This window comes from Pezoporus flaviventris, unplaced genomic scaffold (assembly GCF_033815535.1).
Source record: "Pezoporus flaviventris isolate CSIRO_AGI_PZ_B2104156 unplaced genomic scaffold, CSIRO_AGI_Pfla_v1 ptg000013l, whole genome shotgun sequence".
In the NCBI taxonomy this organism is placed as follows: Eukaryota; Metazoa; Chordata; class Aves; order Psittaciformes; family Psittacidae; genus Pezoporus; species Pezoporus flaviventris.
The window spans coordinates 12,726,457-12,749,387 of NW_026892561.1; the positions used below are offsets into that span (position 1 = coordinate 12,726,457).

Consider the following 22,931-nt stretch of genomic DNA (forward strand, 5'->3'; position numbering starts at 1 on the left):
TAGGTTAGGTTAGGTTAGGTTAGGTTAGGTTAGGTTAGGTTAGGTTAGGTTAGGTTAGGTTAGGTACGGTACTGCAGAGCAAGTCGTTCTGCAGTCGAAAAGGTGCTTTGTTCTGCCGAGGATGTGGTTTAAAGTAGTTACTACAAACCAGGGTGTTTAAAAAAAAAAAAACAACCTAAGGTGTTCTGGGACTCTTTTCAGTGGCGCCCAACAATGGCACAGGATGAGAAGCAATGGCCATAATCTAAAATGGAAGAAGTTTTACCTCAACTTGAGGAAGAACTTTATGTTGAGGGTGGCAGAGCACTAGAGCAGGCTGCCCAGGTACTTTGTGCAGTCTTCCCCTCTGGAGACATTAAAACCCCGCCTGGATGTGTTTCTATGTAACCTGCTCTAGGTGGGCCTGCCTTGTCAGACTAGATGATCTCCAGAGGTCCCTTCCAGCCCTAACAATTCTGTGAATCGGTGTGAAAACAGAACACAGACTCAGAAGAGGCTTCATCGCAGCAACTGTGAGTTCTGCCTGCCCACGCAGTAGGGATGGGCAGCGTGTGGCTCTTAAGTAATTCTAAGATGATGCTGTGTTTGGTTACAATCACACTGTTTAAGGGAGAAGCAGGGGCAAAAGCCCAGACAAACATCTGTATGCAGTTACTCAAAATTAGCTGCAAAAGCATTATGGCAGCTATTGCATGGGAGGTTCAGGCAAGATGATGGTCCCAACATATGCAGTCACAGGTTTGGTCTTTTACGGTAGCATGTGTTTTCTCCCCATCTGCCAGACATAACTTACGCCTTTACACATTTTCTTTTAAATTGGAAAGATATGAATGTACATGGATTTGGTTTCTTCCTCTTTTGCGTGCATACTTTTTACCTTCCCTTGAGAATATGCTTCTATCCATCATGGAAACTGGCACTTAAAAACAAGTATGGCCCCCACCTCTCTCTTCCCCTCCGCGTAACTCCATTCTGTTACGATCTCTGAGCTCTGCTTGAAAACAAGCTCTCGCTGCTGGAGCATGAAATGACATTGAAATGAGCCTTGGTAGGAAGCAGCTTTTAGCCAGGTTTAGCACTCTGCAACTTATTTTCATGAGGAAACACTCACTGTCAGTATTGTTTGACCAACTCTTTCCACAGGCAGTGAGAGCTAAAACAAAGGAACTCTCTTACCCCTCCAAAACTTCTTGGACAACACCAAGAGCCTTGTTTTCCTTAGAATTGCAGTTTTAAGCATAATGAATTTTATCTGAAGCTTTATCTGCTTCTTTGCTCTCCCCATCTGCATTTTACAGTTATATCTATGCCTGCTTGATTGTATCAGCATAAAGATACCAATGTCTCCAGGATGCAGTTTTACATGTATTACTAGCTTTACTAATATTGAGATTACTGATACTGTTGAAGTCACAAGGGTTTCTTTTAGAATAAGATCTTGTCTCTGCAAGGCCATTACAAGCACATCATATATTGACATGAAGTAAAAGCCCCACCACACAGAGAACAGCAGCAGCCACAGATCTCAGGCAGAGCTGTTCCTCATCTCAAATGCAGCCAGTAGGCTAGAAAACAGAGCATTGCCTGGCTTCTTCTCAGCTGGGTGCAATACTTGAGCAGATGAAGATCCTGAACACCATGGATCAAGGCCAGAAACCCGGACAGCAAGCACTTAAACTGCCAGCAGCACTACAAGGTGAACCATACATGCTTGAGTGTCTGGTTTTCTTAAACAAAAATCAGATAGATATGAGATACGTAAGACAAGCAGTATTTATTTTTTGCAGTCATGACTGGACATTTTGAGGAGGTGTAAGCCAGTAACCTTTCAGGGAACTGTTCTTTCTTTCATGTAACAGCCTACAACTGTTGCTGTGCTATCTTGGTAAGCAGTTGTCCCTTCTTTTCCTCCCACCCTATCTGATCCTTTGCTTTACACATCCTTCTACTCCTTTTACTTAGCCCTCCCCTCTGGCTTCATACTGTGATCCTGCCATAACTATTTGAAGGCAAGTCACCATTCATCAACCTTTTCCTCCCCAAACCCACACAGCTGCGAGCAATACTAAATTAGAAGCTGTGTGCTGCAGCAGGAGTAGCAGAGCGTGGTTTTCCATTGAATTTCTGTGTCTCAGTTGATTGACTTTTTAGCTGTAGCCCAAGCACAGGTCATTACTTAAAGACTCTAACAGAGATTTAACTGCAAAACAAGCTTCACAATGAAGTTTGTCTTTCAGGCAACAGAAACCAGTCTTCAGTGGAAGATTCCTCCTATTAGGAGTTGAATGAATCTCTATACAGTATCTTTTCATGCTTTTGGAAACATGACTTCTCCCTGCTTCTGTAAAGCTGTATAGGAATCTGATATTTTAGAGTTCTGTCAAGTGTTGTTGAAATTTGTTGCCAATTTCGTAAGTTAACAGTGACAAGCATACACTCTGCCCCACTTCTGAATGAAATCAGACTACTGCTTGCCTTGTAACTGTATTTACAAAGAAGTCCACAGCTGTTTACAAAATGCACTTGCATTTTGAGCAAATTATTAATCTTAGCTTTTTCTTAACTCTGTATGAAAAAGCTTTGCTAATAAGTCAGCTGCTTGCATTTGAGTGATCTTAAAAGTGCTTGCCATCCCTGTCAGAATTCCTTGCACAAACTATTTTATACAATAGTGATGTTCACGTTAGATATATTGTGTGGTGTCAAAGACCCACAAGGAGTTTAATGTGTCAGTAGAAAACACAGTCACTTAATATTTGCTTTTCAAGGCCAGATTGCCTTGAATCTTCTTGAAAAGCTTCAAAACTCTTCAATCTTAGGGGATTGTTGGAAGACAAGGACCTCAATACAGGAAACTCTCAGATACCGTGAATCATCTGTTCTGCCTACATGTTGCATTTGTTTTGCTTTTGCTGAATTTCACATAATGTACACATAACGTAAGGTTTAACACTTGCTTATTTGTTTCTATGACAAACTCTGAAATGCTGTTGAACAAGATCACACAGGAACAGGTCCCCACCAAGGTACACAGGAGCTATGCTGAATACAAGAAATGCAAGCTCACATACTCCACACACTGTTTCATGCCAATTATTGTATACTGCTATATAAAAAATATTAACCTCACGACATATTTACTCTGAAAATGAATACTGGCACACCCAGTTCATACTGCAGCTGGAACTGTTTATTGTAGCACATTTACAATGTTTAAACATTCAGAAAGAACATGTTTAGTGTCCTCCACTTTTGTGCACAGCATTATACATTATCACACACCACTACAGGAATGTTGCTCACAAATGTAAGTTATCTAAAATATGCTTCCCTTTGGTTTTCTTTTCTGCTCCCAGAGTGAATGGACTACAGAAAATAAGGCATCCATTAAATGGTATCACAATCAACAATATCCATAAACTAAGTTGTGAAAACTGAACTTTTATAAGATCTAATGTCTAAGACAGCAACCGACAGTACCAGGTTATTAGATTGGTAGGAAACATCCCATTTCTAAAGTATGGAGAGATATGACTCTCAGAAACCTATCTTCTGTGTATTTAAATTAGTTTAGACTTCAGGTTTACAGACTTGTGTACCAGAGGAAGATTTCAAATTAAAAAAATAGATATTTTGAAAGTGCTTTTGTCTGACTTTTCCTTTAAAAATGTAAGGTCAGCACACTGTGAAGCTGAAGACTGTAACTGATCCTACCCAGCTCTGGGTATAGGAGAACACCTACATTTCTCCCCTCAACTCGCCCCTCAAGCTTCAGTTCTGGCCTGTCATACCTCTGGCCTCTCTGCAAAGAGGCTGCTATTTACATCAAGTGGTACTTATGCTTATAAAAATACCTGGTTTATGCTCTCAGCTGTATTTGAATGGGTTGTGCATACATTCGCTGTAATGTCTCCAGAACCAAATTATACCAAACTTTATAGCTTTCGTTTATTTGTACTATGAGTGCAGATAAACAAAAGATGCTGAGAGCTCTAGAGTGAGCTTTCATTCATTCGGTGATGGGTCAGCCATAGCCAGATAAAGCCTGCAGTACTGAGGGCTAAGTTGATGTTCAAAGTTATGGTTGTCTAGCACTATTTTTACTTGTTGAAAGTTAGTGCATTTCTAGTCTACTCACATAATCTAGCCAAGTCTCTGAACACAAGACAGCTCTTTAATGCCCTCTGCGCAATTTAACTGAGGAAACAAATAGAACAAAGCTAATAAAAAAACCAACCCCCAAACCCCTGAACTAGTAACGAGAGTGCCTAATCAGAAAGTTTACCATAAGCTTCTGCCACAGGCTTACACTGTTTTTTGAGAAGAGCAAATTCAGGCTTTAGGTATAAGGTTTTCCACAAGCTCCACGTTACAGTTCTTGCAATATGTGCTCCTCTAAAGGCTCCATGATACATTCCCACAATCCACTACATATGTTCATTACAACCTGTACAGGAGAGGGGGAAATGTTGTCAGGTACATGCATCAAAATAACAATTTCATTGTACAAAAGACCTTAAAACTAACTCTGAACTATTTAATTACTAATTTGACATACCCTGATCAGAAACGGCTATGAATCACCATAAAACATTTTGAACATGTGAAAGAACTGAGCCTTGTATGTCCTGTAGGACCATATGACTAATTAAGGAGCAGAAGCCATAATGCAACATCAAGATACATACTTCTTCCTACAGATCATTTGTTTTAAAGTCAAACCAGACCGCCACAATAATAGAGCTAATGGAGCAATGTCCAGTATCTGCAGGCAACTGCAAAGTCAGCCCCTGATCTAGCTTCTAGAGAAAGAAACACACTATTTCCAGACAAAAAAACAGTCTGTAACATTAGCGTGCGTGGTGTGAAGCATGCACGTGGATCAAGACATTTTGCACCAGGATAAAACAACTGAAGAGCAGGTAACCCATTTAGGAAACAAGGCTCTGAAATGTGGCACTTAAATGCCTGCAGCTCTGAGCCCACAGCCTGCAGCTGCTGGATGCCCAATACTCCTGAAGAACAAGTTGCTTGAGAGTACCCAAGTTTTCCTTTTTGAATGCTCATCTAGAGGTCCATTCCCTGCCTTACAGTCAGTGGGAAAAGTACATCCCCACCCTGTCCTGCCTCATATTGGGTTTCTTGCCTGGTTAAACTGAGCTGTGTGCAGAAAAGGAAATATTAACGTCTGTGCCCTTTACCCAGGAGCAAGATGCGCTGCTCTTCTTCATCCCACACTTTCATCTCCAGTAAGGCTCTATTTTCTCCCTGTTCTGAAATATATCCCCATCTCCTCCCCTTCATGAATATAACCTATCTGGCGTATAGCAACAGAGCACACCAGAAAAGCCCAGTACCAAGGAGCTGCAAATGTCTTTGATCTTTTTAACCAAGCTGCAAATATTTTAAGGCTCCCCCGCCAAAGGACCATTCAACAAGCAAAACTCAAGAGTTGCTGCCAGCCAGGTTAAATATAAACCACGTATCCTGCAATCAGTATTCCTGAAGAAACAAAGCTTCAGATAACTGAAGCATTAAGCTCTCCATAGCGGAAGTTAGGCAATGCTTTTCCAGGTGCTATAATACCATCTTAAACTGCATGCTGTCCTAAAATCTTGGCAAGCTTTTCTCCTTAAGTTTCAGGCCCACTACCATTTAAGTTAGAACACCTTACTGCACAAAGCATCATTAAAAAAGTGGGTAAGAAGACACTGAACGAGTCCTGTCTATTGCAGTGAGTACAGGCAATGTTAATGCTTGCACATTATACATACAGGGTTCCCAAGCTACTGTATACACTGTCTAACTTTCTGTACTGTTTTTCATATTAAGCGATCCTTAATTTACAAGTTTCCTCACCTCTCCTAAGGAGTTTTTTGGCTGTGGACATTCTGCTAAAATGCTCCATTCTGAAGTTTTAGAACTAGTTTAGGAATTTTATGTTAGGGGGATGGAGGGTTTCCCCTCCACCCACAAAAAAAATTAAGTGCTCTTCATAAATATTATAACAGGGACATGTTGTGGCATGCTGCCTTTGCATATACCTTAATGTATAATTTTAATACAGGTACATACCATTACAGCAACAGAAGAGGGATGCAGAGCTCTCCTCCTCTAACCTGTACCTGCCAGAGTTTGGCAAGTCTTTGCACTGTGATATAAATCTCTGAAGTTCTGTCTCTGGAAAGCCATCTTGCTGGTAGTGCTAGAAATTGATACTTAGTTAAACCTTTGACAAGGCTAAAACATAAAATAACCCAAATCCTCCCCAGACCGCTTTTCAGACATTGTTCAAGTCTGAAATTAGAAGATTAACAGAACTAAATATGAAATTACTGCTTTTTAGTAGGTATTTAGCTTCCATTGGAGCTGGAAATCAGATAGACTTGTAAGAAAACTGAAGGAGGAAAAGATTGCAAGCCTCTCATCATCACTCTACACCCTCTAAAGCAGCCATTATATTTATCTTTTATATTGGCATGCAGTGCAAGTCACAATATTGAGGGGGGTGAGAGTCTTGATAGCACCAATCTTTCATTTTTATTCCAAACAAAGAGTCCATGCTTACCTTGACAGTTTCATATGTATCTGTAATGAGTGCAATGAAGAGACTCAGCACCATATAGATGAACAGACTGATGAAAGAGTAGAGGTAGATCCTACTGAATAACCAAACCAAGTAACTTTTCTGCTGCATTTTTGCAAAGGTAGCAAACATGTCATCTCCATTGATCAGTGAAAAAAGGCATTCAGAAACCATGTTCAGAGAGCGAAACTAGAAGAAAGGGAAGAAGACAAGTACATCCATCACTGCTTTATTTGGATCCAAAGGCTGTACACAGCGTGAAAAAAAATGCACAGCTGATGACCTGTTGCCTTGGATCTCTTTGTACACTCAAGAGTATGACAAGGTGCAAACAGTAAAACATTTGATGAGTGAGCAACGTTTGGCACCTCCTGCACACATACACATTCAGTTCAGATAAGCCGATTTCACTTTTAAAAGGGACAAGGACAAAGTCTCCAAAGCTTAAGTCCAACACTGGTGTTCTGCAATATGAAAATTATTTCTCAAAATACCAGCACATGATTGGGAGTCACAGCAGCTTCCACTTCTGACTCAGAGCTTTCATAACTCAAGGAAAGTCTGATTGAGTCATGGAAGTCAGACTCCTCAAACAGAGCAACATCATGTTGAGGATGCACTATTTTTATATTAAGGGAAGCCTTGACATGGAAACTTAGAAGACAACAGCAGTAATCTCTCATTTGTTTGGAATCCATTCTGTTATTCGAGTTGACTTGTTTCATGGGAAGTATATTACCTTCACATGGTACGGTCCCAGCACAATCCATCCACAGAAACAGTAGCCCAAGTAGATCATAGCAGCACAACAGCAGAACCTCATTACATTGGGTAATGCTGCTCGCAGTGTTAGGATGAGAAGCTGCACAGAGCAATGCAAACAGTTAGAATTCAATCAGGCATTTCTTCCAGCCCTCTTATAGCAACAAACAGAATAAATACCAACAGCACGAAGATCCCAGAAGATCCTTACATTATACTTCTGAAAGAAACCTAGGTAGCGAATGACTCCAAGCCACACAAGCATAGTCGATGTTCCGAGAAGTATGCTACACACATCGTAACTTGTCAGACTCTAAAACAAAAAAAAAAGGGGGGAAATAAATAAAATATATATATCAAGTATTATAACAACTAAATTTAGAACAACAGGTTCTAAATTGCAACTCTCGTTACTACAAAGATCTGTTAAGAAAGACAGTTTATCTTAGCAACCTCTCCCATTAAAATTTAGTTTGGGGCAATATGCATTAGACAGCTGAAGTCCCACCAGAGAGGAAGGGCACTTTCAAGTGTAACTCATTTCCCATGCCTTTACATATATGGCTGTTTGCAAAACAGATCCTGACAAGACAAGCTTCATTTGCAAGGCCAACAGCACAGCAGCATGGTGGGTGCAGAGGCACCCCCTCTGTACATGGCTCACTAAGACCTGCAGAGTGGCACTGCAAACATTTTTATGCTGCTTCCAGGCCTCCAGTAACTGCTTCTGGAATCTGCATTGGCAGATTCCCCAGAGCAGCTTGGGAATCTCTCTACTGTATCCCAATGGACAGTGTAGATATGACTTTAGAACAGCAGAACATAGAAGGTTCTTCCAGTATGGAGGCAAAGCAGTTTGTAAGAAATAGCATGACTTGTCACCAGAGCTCAGGTAAGTACTAAGGAAGACCTTGTGAGGTAGCCAGGAACTGTAAGGCATAGACAGTTTCAAGGAGAAGACTAATCAGCTTCTAATTAATTCTAACCAGGACTTCATTTATATTTTATTTGCTCTTCATTACCTTTTTCCACCTATACATACTGGCTGTTTTGTCCAAGTTAGCATATACCCTGTTCCCTGAATTGCAGCTCTACTCTGAAATGGTTCATGACAACTTACTAAGAATTTTTCTTTATTTTATGGTTTTAGTCCTCTAAGAGTTTTCTAATTTTTTATATTACTATAATTCATTTACAGCTTGACAAAACACAAATTTAGGCTACTTTAATGTGAACTTACTATTCAGCCACTAAGTAACATGGAACAAGATCTTGTTATTATGGTCTGCAAGGCTTGCAAAATGAAGGGAAATGTACTTCATTAGAGAAGAGTTTTAGTAAAATACTCTCTTAGAACAGAAACATATAGAAAGAGATGTATTTATAAGATACTGGAATCCCAAATACAAGATCTTACTCCAACCATATTCTTGTCTTCACTTCTCTTGAAGCAGAATGAAGCTATCTCTTAGCCAAGTTCCTCACAGCTTCTTCCTACTTAACAACTGAGTTTATAGTTCCTAAGGTAAGATAGGGCAGTTTGTACAGGGCATTTAGGATAGTAAAGCTGTCACCAGATGGATTTCAGGCCCATCCTTTCACCACTACTGTCCAAAGTCTGCTGTGTTGCAATGTCACACTTCAAAGTCTGCTAGAGATTTGGTGAACAACATTAGCTAAATATTAGAGTGCTTCAGGATTTATTTTAATAATTTTTCTTCCCTAATTCTGGTTCATATAATATGTTTTTAAAAGTTGGCCTTTTTTTTTTTTCATTATCAAGTTTATCTTAGATATTTTAGGCCTAGCTCCTGGCTGTGGCTGACTGTTCTGTACATGCTGAAAAACAGAAGCTGGGAAAGCAGCAAAGTGATGTTTAAGGAGAGAGTCTCTGTGCTGGTTAAACACTTGTTAAATAGGGAACAGAAAGTTAAATGCTAAATTAAAATAAAATAAATACATCATCAAATTAGTAAATATAAGTGGTCCTAAATGGAGAAGAGAGAAAGTCGTCTCAGACTTCCAGAGATTAAGTTAATTTTATTCCTTGGTGTCACAAAGAAGCAAAGGTAATTAAAACTAAAATACCTAGAGATAATCAGAGTTTTTTTTAATCTCTCAATTGGAAACAACACATACCAGTTACAATTGCAGAGGAGAAGATGGGATTTTAAAACTTCATGCCACTACAGGACGAAGCTTAGCCAGCCTAAAGTCCTCTGACAGATTTAAACCTAACTGGGAGAGCGACAATCAGTTTTGCTTCTACCTGACGGTGTAAAAAACTCACCTTGGCTTGTATCTCCATCTTCAGAGTTGATCCAACAAAAGTTAAGACATCACTGACCATAATCATGATGTACCACCCATTGACAAATTCCATTTGATCACTGAAAGATACTTCTTTCTTATAATAATATAGGAAAAAGCTTACAAATTCCTAGGCGAAAAGAGGAAAGAAAAAGGTAAATTAGACTTACACAAGACACGAAGGCTTTCCAAGGAAAGACTTATACCCACCCTTTGGAGCTGAATTCCTTTAACCACTGATCGTGTGCAAAGGATTAGTGAAGCCAGACAAGTCAATATAACAAAAGCATCAAAGATCATCATGTAATGAGTGTTCTTCTGTACTGCAAGAACAAAAATGTACATATATATTCATAGTCAGATGCATTTCATCTTGTTGATCATCTTGAATATTGAAACAAGAATCAAGTTTCAATGTTGACTTTATTTATACAATTTAATTAAGAAAAATGTTAACATTTTTCCCCCAGAAGTTTATCTATCTGACGTATTTTCATGAGACACAAGTGCATCTGCACCATGGATACCACCACTTCCGTTAATTTAGGAAGGCTGATACCACATCAAAAATATACCAGAGAGAGTGCTTCTTACAGCCTGGCAGAATTTGAGGTGGGAGTTGTCCGTTTTATGATCACTGGAATGGCCTCTGGAGTGACAGAACGTGTCAAAAAAATATCCCAGGAACTATGTATCTTCTTTTCCAGACGAGTACTTCACTATCAGGTGGGTTTTCTGTCCTAGAGCAGCGCAGATAATTTGCACTGCTGCCCAGCTGGCCAAGACCAGCACTGAGCTAGACTTCAGTTCTCCATCTCTTATGTTACTAAAATTCACAGTCTTGATAAACTAAGGTAGAGCTGGTGCAAAATTTGACAACTAGACCCCCTTTTTTATACCTATCATATAGCTGAAGCTTAATGAGACGATATAATTACATTTTTAATGCTAAAGAGTGATTGAGAAAAACAACTGAAATAAATTCAAGCTAAATTTTCAAGACATAGCAATTCTCCAAAATGCTGTACTGAAGTTCTAGTTGACTTCACAAACTGCACTACTCAGAAAAAGCACACCTTTTTGCTTATACCAGAGTCACTAACACATGTACCGTTGCCATTTAAACTGGGTTTGCAGTGTAGTCCTGAATAGCAACAACTTGTTATTGTCCTATTGTAATCATTACCTTTGTATTCGTCCTTGGCTTTCAGAAAATAATACAGGGTACTCCAGGAGATGATTTTGAAAACTGTTATAGAGGCAATCTACACAGGTATCAGATGTGGATTATTACAGAAGCCCGGTATCAAAACCTTCTTGCGCTGCTGCACTAGCAATCTTTTGGAGGTAGCATGCCATCTGGTGTGCATTTGTAACACGGCAACTAGCAAAGTTACTTCCTACGCAGCGTGTAGTGAAACATGCATTTGCCAAAGCGGAGTGTTTCGTACTCTGTAATGCATTTCATTAAATTCCTCCAAATTTATTCCAATCCGGATCTTTAAAATAAAAGCCCAAAACTTCTCTTTTTCACTACCAGCTTTTAATTTCCTGATGTAGGCACAGCAAAAGGGAAAGCAGCCAAGTAGAAAAATGGACCTGATTCATCCTATTGCTTAACTCAGCAAAAAATAAAAAATTAAATGGAATTTAAAGTCTTGGAAAGCTTCTGACTTTCAAAGAGATTATTTTCTCTAATCAAAAAAGATCTCAGGCAATGTTTTGACCAGACCCAATAGGTGCCAACAAGGGGTACTCTTGTGAGTAACTATTTAATATAATTTAGCCATACTGTGCATTTCTGTACACCAAAATACAAGCCAAACAACATTTCAGCACCAGTAGAAGTGTTTCTAGCCATTCCACTCTAGCAAGCCTTATCAACAGCACTTCCTTATCTTTCCTGGTGCTACGTCCTGAAATAAGAATCGGTTTCTACTTTCCAACACTATCATGTGTCCTTCTGTTGCCTAGTGCTAGAACGGTTCACAGCCTACCTTAAGCAATGAAGAGCATAAGTTCAGTAGCCAAAGCTAGAAGGATTCACAGTGAGGTGTATCACTGGTTTGACACTATCAATCTAAGGTGCAAGGCTGGAGAACTGCTAAGGAAAGTAATGGTGTGGCTGGTTCCCAGGGTTTCAGATCAGAGGTTGAAGAACAATACCTTAGAAAATCAGGATTTAGAGCCAAGCCACTAGGGAATGTATGCGAATAGTGCCTCATCTTTTAACAAAGGAAGAGTTTAACAAACATTGTGCTAGTGTGGCAAAAATTTAACATGAAAATTTGAATGTATTTATGTCACTTACTTGATCCAGAAACATGCCAGTCTTTACATTCCCTGATCTCTATGTCATTGTCTAGACTTATTTTGATTCTTCCACTGTGTGCTTTGTTATCAAACACTATCTGTATTAACAAAACAAACAAACAAACAAAAAAGTGTATGTCTTTTTAAAGTCAAACCATTACATATGTAGCACACTGTAAGCTAAGCCTGCATAATGATTCAGAATAATCCTCCTAGGGGAGAAGTTACAAAATGTATTCAAGCCTAATGCAATTCCAGTTTATTCAAATAAATGCTGTCAAAGTGAAAAACAAACCTGGTGAACAATATATTTGCCATAAATTGCTTGATTAACTAGATACTAAATGGAATTCTTTTAAACTACAGCCTCATTCCTCTATGATCTGAAAACAACCTTTTATAGAAGCATCTCTCTAAAGAGAAGAGGTTTATGCTTTCATTATACTTCAGATGGACTAGAGCACAAAAGGCTGTAAGGCAAACGAGTGTTTCAGGACCACATCATGAATACTCAAAGCTTAACTTCGCACAGTGACAACCAGCAGTATTTACAGGGTACACTAACCCATGACAGAGTAATCCAGACACCAGTGTGGACCAGTCAGTGGTGCCCAACACTTCAGAAAGCACCTGCACAGACTGTGTATGGTAAATCAGCAGGAATGATTTCTCATTTTGAATAGAAAGACACATGGCAGGTTTCCACCTACCCTTAGAGTGAAATCGTAACAGTCAGGGAGCTCGTGGTGACGAACAGTCTGGAGGTTGACTGCCTTCAAATTGAACTTGAGCTGCACCATCACCAGTCTGCAATAGAGCTCCGTATTAGCTTTTCACAGGGAAAATGCACAAATACCCCAATACAGGAGGTGCTACTTCCCCCTCACCTGTGGAAATCCAGAGTGAAATTCAAATTGTGCTTTCCCACTGTTGTGTTGTCTAATGGTATCATTGGCTCAACATACAAGCAGTCTGCAATGGATAAGGACTCACAACAACATCTCATGGGTTATCATGCTCTTTTAACTGTAATCTGCCATTCCTACTCCCGAGGCTGTAAAGAGCTGATGACTATAGCAGACAAGATAGCATGCTTAAGTGAGAGGTCATTTAGGAAGCCAGTTGACAAATACGTTGGCTTCCCTGACCACTAGCCAAGTTATTAATCATGAATTCGCAGGGACTGCTCCTGAAATTATCCCAAAATACTTGTGTTAGGTGGCTCATCACTCGGTCTGTGGCAGTAGACTAAAAGACCGTTACCTTGGAGGGCTAGAGGTTAGTTACACAGTAGTTTTCTTACCAGTTTTGGCTGGTAATAAGTTCAATACAGATCATGTGATAGGACTATACAGTACTGTGAGGGGGTTTTAAGAATTTATCATAAATGTAGGGTCCCCCCTCCCAAAGAACTGATAGAACAGATGAGGTTCATCACCAGTCACAATCTCTGGGTCTATATCAAAGGTGTCATTTCCAGGAGAGATGATTCCTCGTTTGTAGAACTGCTGACAGAGGGCCAGAGCTGTCTCTTCTGCTCCCTTCTTCTCATAAGCATGGTTTCCAACAGAGATGTTGGGCAGCTGTAAGTACTAAAGTTCAGAACAAACAGACAAACCAACTTAGATGGCACCAAAACTGTTAGTCTGAAAAAACCCAGCCAACCAGAAAACAACCCAGAAGTGTTTGGATCTGTGCCATAACCCATCTTTTTCATTTAAAATGAAAAAAGAACTTGGAAACCTACACCACACTACAGCTGAGTTCTCAAATACTTCAAGGTATTTGACCAAAAAAGTAAGTGCAGGATTTTGATCTAGATACCTTTTTGCTTATTACTTTTTTCTCTTCTCCTTACTAGAAAGTCTAATTTGATACTTGCAAAGAACTCTGGCACAAATCCAAGGACTGCACATTTAGTGCAGAAGTAGTATGCTGATTAGCTTTAAGAATGTTGCCACAGTACAATGCTCTGGCAGTGACAGAAAACCTAAATGAGTCAACACTCTAATCTTAAGCAACAGGCACAGAAGTTGTTTCAGGCACCATCAGGGAAGGTGGAAGAAGGAAAGGTACCCAGGTAAAGAGCATATATATATAGTATATATTGCAGCAACAGTCCTTACCTGGTTTATTGCAAAGAATATCTGATCATAGACATCTGTTTGTGTGTATACAGCATAGGTATCATCCATTCTGTCCATGTATCCTTTCAAGAAGAGATGTTTGAATGCAACAGTGTTCTCTTCTTTGAAGGCAACCACCATTTGATTGCTCAGTCCAAAAACCACCAGCTGAAAAATACATTTATATTTCCCGTTCAAAGACAAAGTTGGCTTCTGGATTAGCATATGAATTCTGTCCTACAAACAGCCACTCTTTTGTCACACTGGTAGACACGGCAGTTACACGCAGAATACTCCATTTCACAGACGGTCAAAAGAAAGTTTGACTTTAAGGAAACAATGGGTTTCCAGAATGTCCCTTTAACACATTTACCAGCATCTTGGCCAAGGACTCGCATTTTTACAAAGAAAAGGATACCATCTCAAATTCAAGCTACCTATATACTGTTACATGTGCTTTGTTAGTTCAGCCTGACATTAATACAACTTGCCTTGGGGAATATCAGTGTTCTTCAGGCAAAAAGGCAGGACAGGACTTAGCCAGACCCTGCTTTGAAGTCCTTACTCCAGCACACAAAAAGCAAACTGAGGACAGAAAACCAAGTATTTCTTCCTCATGTTTCAGGAAAGGTGCTTTGAGAATAACCAATCAAAACTGTGCTTGTAACAGCATAACCTCTGACAAACTAATATAACAAATATACTCCAACAAATAATAGCATAAACCCCTGCTTGCTACTATCCAGATTGGAAAAGTTTTCTAGAAGAATATGATATATTGTTTGTGGGAGCTCACAATTTTCTTCAGTGACTATTGTTTCAAATCTAGTGCCAAGAGCATTGTGAAGAAACTCATCAGAGATAAGTCCGAATCAGTAGTCTACAGATAAGTTTTACGGCCATGATGCAAACTGGATATGTAGATTTTGATAAGGATAACTCAGAGAGATACTAAAATGCTCTGTGGGCAAGCTCCGTGTGCTGGGCACAAGTAATACACCAGCAAATCAACAGTGCTAAGACTGAATTACCTACAGGCAGTTTCTTTTTCTGAAAAGGCTAAATCAGCACTAGTTTCTTTCTTATTTAGGCTCTCCCACCATCAAATTTTATTTCTAGTTGGAAAATGAGACAGATGACGAGAGGATGATGATACATTTAAAACTGAAGCAGAAAGGAAGGGATACAAACACAATGCCAGATGTATAGCAGGAGAACTATTATTTCTGCAGTTTGTCACATCGGTCACGCAACCACGGAAAACATTCTTCACTATACTTGCATTGTCATGGCACCAACACCACCATAAAGGTAAATCACATGCAGAAAACTCTGAAGGATCATCATTTCAGGCACTGGAGAGGCTTTGTGAAAGATCTTCTTCCTCCTTAAGCACAAAACTTTGAGACAAACAGTTGCCTTTTGTGCAGTAGATAAATGTGTTGACATCTATGGTGCAAGGCTGAGTGACAGGAAGACTGGAGCAGAATTTCTGGGGTTTTCTCAATACAAGAGTTTGTATACCATACAAAAGATACAAGCAAGCATGGTGAAAAAGCCACTCGTTTCAGTTCTTATAACCGTGACATTGAAACATGAACAACTGTTCCTTCCCTCAGACACTTGCAGGGAAGAAGTTATTGGGGGAATAGACACCATCCTTTAGGGGAAGAAAAAAAAAGTAATGTAAGAAGTCAAGCTGAGCCCTTAAACATGGTTCCTTTCATCTCTACTCTTAGGAAAGCTATTTTTTCAGTCAATATTTTTAGGAGAAAATTATGACATAGAATCATTAAACCATAGAATCACAGGATAGTTAGAGTTGGAAAGGACCTTAAGATCGTCTAGTTTCAACCTCCCTGCCATGGGTAGGGATGCCTCACACTAGACCTAAGCTACATATATGCAACTAAGACAGTTTTGCAGTCTATCTTCTCCCTTTCTCTGCACCACGCCACAAACAGCATTTGTCACCGGCACGCGTTTGACTTCCCATGAGGTAAGAAGAGTCCCTGCTGCCATAGTTACTCACCTGAACAGTAACCATTGCTATTTTGAGTAGCTGAATCCCAAGTTTCCAAGGTTTCCTGCCCCGGGCCCAGAATTTCTCACATGGGTTCATGAAGAAGAATTTTAATTTCCTTCTAAGCTGGTCTTCCAAAATTCCCTCCTGTGATATTGACAGGTGTCGTTTGTAACTGCAAAGGTTTTCATCATCTTGAGCACTGCAGCTGCTCACAGCCACTTCAGGATTTTCCATTTCTGAAATGAAGAGAAGCTCATGTCAGTCAGAAAACAGGCAAGCATGAATACAGTAGCATCAGATCAGTCTGCACTGACAACTGGATCCAAAGATGTGTATCTTCTGTGAAACGCACTTGAACATAGCACTGAATTTAAGACCTTCTTCATAATATTGCACATGTTCTGCAGATCCCTAAGAAAAGTTTGGCAAGCTCTTAAATTGCAGATAGACTGTCAGGACGCTTATTTGATAGTGGAATTTCTGTCCCTTTGGAATTACGGAGTCACTTGCTAAAAACTTGCTTCCTCTCTTACTTGCCAACATCATCATATATGCAAGACATCCTGACTCACTTCCTTCTGCGTCCAGAAGAGTACCAAAAGCCTCTCATGAGCGTTCAGTTTTCTGGAAAACTTACCTATTTCTGTAGCTAGTATTTCCCCCATCTCCAAGCCCACTGTCCAGCCCTTGAAAGAAATGGAATTTCCAAGACAGGCAGCATTTTTCTTTGACATTAGTATTAGCACTCTTGGAAATGGGGACCCAGCATGCAAAATTGCAGCTCAGATAAATTACCTGAGTGCATTAACTTGTCATTTAGTAAGATTATGTCTATTTCTTCAGCCATAAAAGACTGAGTGCAAAGCAGTGGTGATCATGAAGCAGACAAAAAGACCAAAAGGTGATTGTATCCAAGCATCGTGATTAGCTGAAGAGGCTCATGGTTTAGATGAGTTTGAGGGGAAAGATTGGAAGAGAATCTATAAACACAGTTTGAGATGTTACTCTCCATAGTATTCAACAGATGTTCATCTGTTATTAACTTCACTGACTCCCATTTTATACATGTTTTATAAAGTACTTAACAGGTAGCCGGGAATGTTTATTTCAGATAAAAGATTCCTGACATTAAGAACAGAGGAGACAGCCTAGGTCGTGAATGAATTTAGACATGTGCTATATTGGACAAATCATTTTCAATTTGCATAAAGAAAGTTTCTCATAGAATTTAAACAACAAATCATCACCAAGATAAATTTTAAAAAACACACAGATCACATCCCCTCTCCTCCAGCAGCCATTGCACACGCCGGAACACGAGGCTGCTTTCAGATACGATTCAAGACCTTGAACTTCCCCAGATGTCAGAGAGGGCAAGAAAAGTTCTGAATCAGCAGTTTAACACTAAGAACAGGCCCATAAAAGCAGGCTTAAGATAAAAAAAAAAAGAAAAAATCAGCTTCTGTTTTGCCAGGTCGCCATTGTCCCGCAGGACACAGCATGCCACCGTTCCCACTCGTCTTTCTTACCGCTGATCAATCATTTCCAAGTGAAGCCCTGCTCTGATACTGCAATATTCCTGACAATGTACGTGCTTGATTTACAAATAAACACACAGATAAATACATAAATAATACTTCTTGACCTCACGGTACCGGCTTGAGTTGATGTCCCTCGCAAACACAACGCACAGCGTTAGGCGGAGGCAGCCCGGGCCCCGCAGCGGAGGTACCGCAGCGGCAGCGCCCAAACCCGGCGGCCCCTTCCCCCCGTCCCGTCGCCGCAGCGCAGCCGGTGCCGTGCCCCCGCCGCTCCCCCGAGCCGCCACGGACGGCTGAACAACGCACTTGGAGCCAGCCGGGACTCGCTCAGCCGGTCAGGTCGCGCCGCCGCCGGCCACCGGCGATTCCCCGGCAGCAGCCGCCTCCGGCCTCTCCCGCAGTCCCGGCCACGCGGGCCCGGCGGGCGCTGATTTACCGTGGCATCCCAAAGCCAAGAGCTGGAGGCCGAGGGCACTGCTTCGCGCTTTTAAAGGAGAGGCTGCGGCGTACAGCGCACGGCGTACAGCCCAGGGCATACCGCATACCTGCCGCTGGGGCGTGTCGCTGCCGGTGAGGTCCCGCCGCTCCCTGCCCTGCTGTCGCGCGGGCAGCGGGACCGGGGCTGCTGGCGCCGCGGAGCGGAGCGGCCGTCACACACACCCCGTCGCTACCGGTCCCGCTCCCTGTCCCCGTCCCCCTCGCTCCCGGCCGGCGCGGCTCCTCGGCGGGCAGGTCTGGGGTCTTCGGCGGCCTCCGACAGCCCGTCCCAGCCCCGGGGGCAGGGTTGGGCGCGCAGAGCGTCTGTCACCTTCTGCTTCACATCTCCGCCAGTGAGGGCTCCCCACGGGACATACACTCTCTGAAGTATGCCGCCGTAATGCCGCCTCCAGATTTACTAACCTGGGCTTCTGCACCAGGAGGAAAAAAGGTAACGCTTACATTATCGCTAGTTGTGCCCCATCTGTAATAGAAATCCCTTTTCGGGTCACAGAACTGTAGTTACAAAGAGCAGCCAGCGGCACAGAGAGCGAAGTGGAATGACTGACATGCTTGAGTTATTGCACTTACATGCAATTAAGGGATTAAAGTTATTAACTGGACTTCAAGGAAACGGTCTCCTGTCCTGGGTCTCGGCCACTTTCACCGCACCGTGGACACGGTCCCCTCGGTGTTGCTGCCTGGCGGGGGCAGTGCCCGGTGTAAAGCACGGTTACGGTAGCTGCGCCCGGTCACCAGCTGCCCAGTTAGTGCTGCAGGAACCTGTGAGAGCGCTGGTGTGAGAGAAAGAGGGGAAATAAGGACAAGGCTAAACCAAAAAGAGCGGGCATTTTAAGAGAACTGTAGAGACAGGCATGGCAGGCAGCAAGGATTCTTTCTGTCTGCCGTAAGCAGGGTGGATGGTCCCTGCGTGCCACCAGGAACGAGCACCGGGTACTCCAGAGAAATCACACTTCGGAGCTCCTGCGTTTTACATCGCAGCAAAGCAAACTAAATTATTTTTATGCGTCAAAAATATGAAAGCTGTGGAACACAAATCTTCATATTACCGAATCGCATGGGACCACCTGAACCTCCTTCCCGGCTGGGGAAGTTCCCCTGGCAGCTAATGGCGAGGAGACGCCGGGCGGAGGGACGAGGGAGGGAGCTGCCGCCTACAGCACCCATGGTGCTCCGCCCCCCCACCCAGTCCTGCCCTGGCGAGTCCCTGCGCATGGCATGCTGGGACGTGTAGTTTTGACCTGAGCAGCCCTGTTCCAGCGAGGAACCCCCTATAGCCGCTTCCCTGGCGGGGGCGGGTTTCAAATACCGAGCGCTGACTGGCTGTTGGAAGCGTCAATCCCGGCCGGCCCCGGTGCCCTGACAACGGCACGGCGGCAGGGACGCTTTGAGGCCGGGCTGGCGGTGCCGCGCAGGTAGGAAGCGGCCCCGCGGCGCCGGTGGGAGCGGGTGAAAAATGAGAGGCCTGAGGACACGGGCAGCAGCTGGCAGGGAATCACCGCTGGGCCGGGCCGAGGCTGCGGCGCGGAGCCCGTGGCCTGCTCCGTGCGATCGAGGCTGCCGCAGCCGCTCGCCTTCGTCACGCAACCGGCCAGCGGGCTCCGCGCCTTCCTCCGCCCCTCGGCCTTCGGGAGGGGAAGGGCTCCCGGCAGGCCCTCGGGGTGGCTGTGCCACAGGCTGGAGGGTGCTGGTGAGGAGAGGGGTTGCAAACACCCCCCGACCCCTGAGCTGCTGCACATGACAGTCAAATTCACACGCACCAGTCCAGTGTCCAGTACGAGCTTGTCCTCCAGCAACCACCGGAGGTTCTGTCTGGGCCAGTAAGGGCAAGATCATAATAAAGCCATACTTCCATTTTCACACCTTTTTTTTTTCTTGCATTTATGGCTTCATTTCAATAGCCAGAGGTATCATCATTGTTTCATCATCTGTCAATTTACCCTGTTTGAAATCGTGTGCTTTTGGCTGCTATCCTGTCCACGGGCATTATGCTCCATAACTGATCTATTGTGCAATGAAACACTTCTGTACTCCTTTTGTTTGTTTTCAGTCTGTCCCTTGGTAAGCACATGTGATGCCAGCTAGATCTTGTATTACAAAAGAGGGTGGATAATCACCCCCTGCTCACTTTCTCCATGCCTTGACTTCTATCATAGCCTCTTTAGTCCAGGCTACAAAGAATTCTAGTTTATTCCCAGTATAAAACAGATCTTCAATATTCCATGTTATACCCTTTCCAATTCTATTTCTTATTTCATGAGAGAAACATAACACAGTATTATCCAATGTTTTAATGAAGTTCTCAGTTTTGCTGTCTATGCCTTTCTTATTAATTCTTAACCTAATTTTACATTTACATTTACATACTTATCATCCCAGAGCCTGTAACTACCTCTACTAGTTTCTATCAAATAACAAAATCTACACCTGGTTCAAGTAGGCCTGATTTTATGAGAAGTTGTACCTGTGAAATCAGGTACATTCAAATAGAACCATTCATATGCTGAAATGATTTGGCAGTTGCCAAAACTTCAGCTTTACTCTCTAAATCTTATACAATGAAGTTGTGTCCAAATATGCACAAGAATTATTCATAACACAAACTTTAGGTATTTGTATTATTTGGTCTTTGTGTAGAGCAAAGTAGAATAAATGTAATTAAAGTGAACACTGTATATGAACTTCTGGAGAGACTACATCATTCTCATGACAGTACTTTTAACAAGTTCCTGAATGTTTACAGACAGAAATGTGACTTTTAGCTTGACAGTGACACAACAACAAAAAGCAAGTAGCACCTGGTTTTGATAATTTTCTTCTAGTGCTTTTGTTAAATGGAAGGGCTCTCAATTCTTCTGTCATTGCAAATTGTAGTAAATTGCAGTGCTAAATTAGTAATGGACACAGGCTTGACCTTCAACCATTCAATTAGGCAACTAATGAATCATTCTGTGTCCTCACTTAAGACAGCATCTTTTGTGGCACTGAGAGCTAATTCACTTTCCCCTGGTGCAGTACCTAGCAACTTCACGCCTTTGGTTTATAACTGTAAATGTTTCAGTACACTAAATGATTAGGAGAACACTCTGAGCTTATTTTTTTTCTTGAGACTAATGTTGAAAATATTACAGGCATCTATAAATAAACTAGGCTACAAAATGTCAAAGTTGTCAAACATTTACTTGGGTTTTAACAATTAAATAATGTAACACTGTGTTCCAGTGAAAACTGACTGAAAAATCAGACTGAACATATTTAATGGAATTTTTGACTCCACAGAATCAGAGAATGGTTTAGGCTGAAAGCCCGCACTTAAAGCTCATCCAGTTCCAACTCCCCTGCCATGGGCAGGGACATCTTCAACTAAACCAGGTGGCTCAAAGACCTGTCCAGCCTGACCTTGACTTTTAAAAACCTCTATGGCAACTGATTTTCAAGAGCTGGAGGTTTTTTTGGTGTTTTTTTGTTGTTGTTTTGTTGAGGTTTTTTTTTTGTTTTGTTTTGTTTTGTTTTTTGTAGGTTTTGTACTAATAAATTAAATTATGTTAATTTAAATGTAATTTCCAATCTCTGTTCTCAGTCATAGAATTATGAATTTACATAAGCATTGATGGAAAAGCATAACACAACCGTACAATTCTGGACAAATATGCATATTAGAGTCCTTTCTAAATAAGTGATAGAGAAATATCCCTAAGAGGATAGGAACTAACCACAGATTAAAGAAATTATCTTTTTGTCATATCTTCAGACAGTCCTCTAATACAGACACCTTTTTTTTTCATGGTTTGCTTGGTAGGATTTGGTACTTTGTGTAAAAACTTAGGGAGTGAAAAAATACCAAAACCCTGAAGCAAGAGGTAACTTCTGAAAATACCAGCTTTTATCTTACACATTAAGAACCATTAGGATTTTTGTTCCTTTATTTCTGTTTTGAAGAGGAGGAGTGCAAAAGATTGCTTTTCAATAGGTATTTAAAGTTCTCAGTGCATGCGGGTTTCCTGCAGTGAGCACCTGTGGGTTAGTAGGTTATTTAATCCTGTATAAAACCCCAGCTTTGCATACATACTTTGTGAACAGCTATGGACTTGGTAATGCTTCCAGAGAAGTCTTAGAAGTTCTGCCTTTGCTTTCTTTGAAGGCCTTACATGTTTCCTAACCACTGACAATCATATGCCCACAGAATGACAAATGGACAGAGGTGATACGGTGTTAGGGGTATTGTAAAAGGAGATAATTACCTTGTACTTTTCTATCTATCTGCTTTCCAGCTGGTGAGGTTCTGTGTACCACAGATGGAACCGTGAACAGTCCTACCAGTTGCGCTCTTCGTTTGCAATTCTTAAACATCAATACTTTTTGTATTAACGTACGCAGTCACCAGTACTGCCCTTAGCTGCATAGTGCTGTGTGTGCCTCTACACCCGATTCTTTCAGTAAAGGAGGAGGAACTGCATTTACTGGGAGACAATTTTCAAATGTTTTAACTGTTTTTATAGGTATAAGATACTTGAAGTCAGTTGAAGGAAAAGGGATGTTTTTACTTGCAAATTATTGTACTAAACATAGGCATGTGACTTATCTCAGCCCTTTGCGTTTCCTCTATTCATGTGACTTATGGTTTAGGTTACTCAGAAGAAAAAAATCAGCATTTCCAAATTGGCTTTGTTTCAGTGTATAATTAGGAAATGGTGAAATAAACCAATGTGACAGTAGCATATATGAGATGGTTCATACTGTTCTTCAACTGATTTGTAGAGTAGCTGGCC

General features: G+C 41.6%; 1 protein-coding gene across 9 annotated transcripts; it reads right to left on the reverse strand.

The window, feature by feature from the left end:
• Positions 1-3,168: 3,168 nt before the first annotated feature.
• MCOLN3 (mucolipin TRP cation channel 3) lies at positions 3,169-19,253 on the reverse strand. Of its 9 annotated transcripts, none has more exons than XM_061451649.1 (15): positions 19,212-19,253; positions 18,210-18,572; positions 16,130-16,359; positions 14,098-14,265; positions 13,410-13,563; positions 12,859-12,943; positions 12,682-12,778; positions 11,970-12,069; positions 9,869-9,981; positions 9,639-9,788; positions 7,560-7,661; positions 7,326-7,448; positions 6,569-6,775; positions 6,076-6,205; positions 3,169-4,447 (listed from the first exon to the last, which is right to left on the reverse strand). In XM_061451649.1, exons 3-15 carry the CDS (start codon positions 16,355-16,357, stop codon positions 4,428-4,430), a joined length of 1,677 nt encoding a protein of 558 aa, XP_061307633.1. In that variant the 5' UTR covers positions 16,358-16,359; positions 18,210-18,572; positions 19,212-19,253; the 3' UTR covers positions 3,169-4,427. The 9 variants fall into 9 exon arrangements, with proteins under 9 accessions (XP_061307633.1, XP_061307634.1, XP_061307632.1 ...); XM_061451650.1 differs by lacking the exon at positions 19,212-19,253 and adding an exon at positions 18,733-19,080; XM_061451648.1 differs by lacking the exon at positions 19,212-19,253 and having other exon boundaries at positions 18,210-19,080.
• Positions 19,254-22,931: the final 3,678 nt, after the last annotated feature.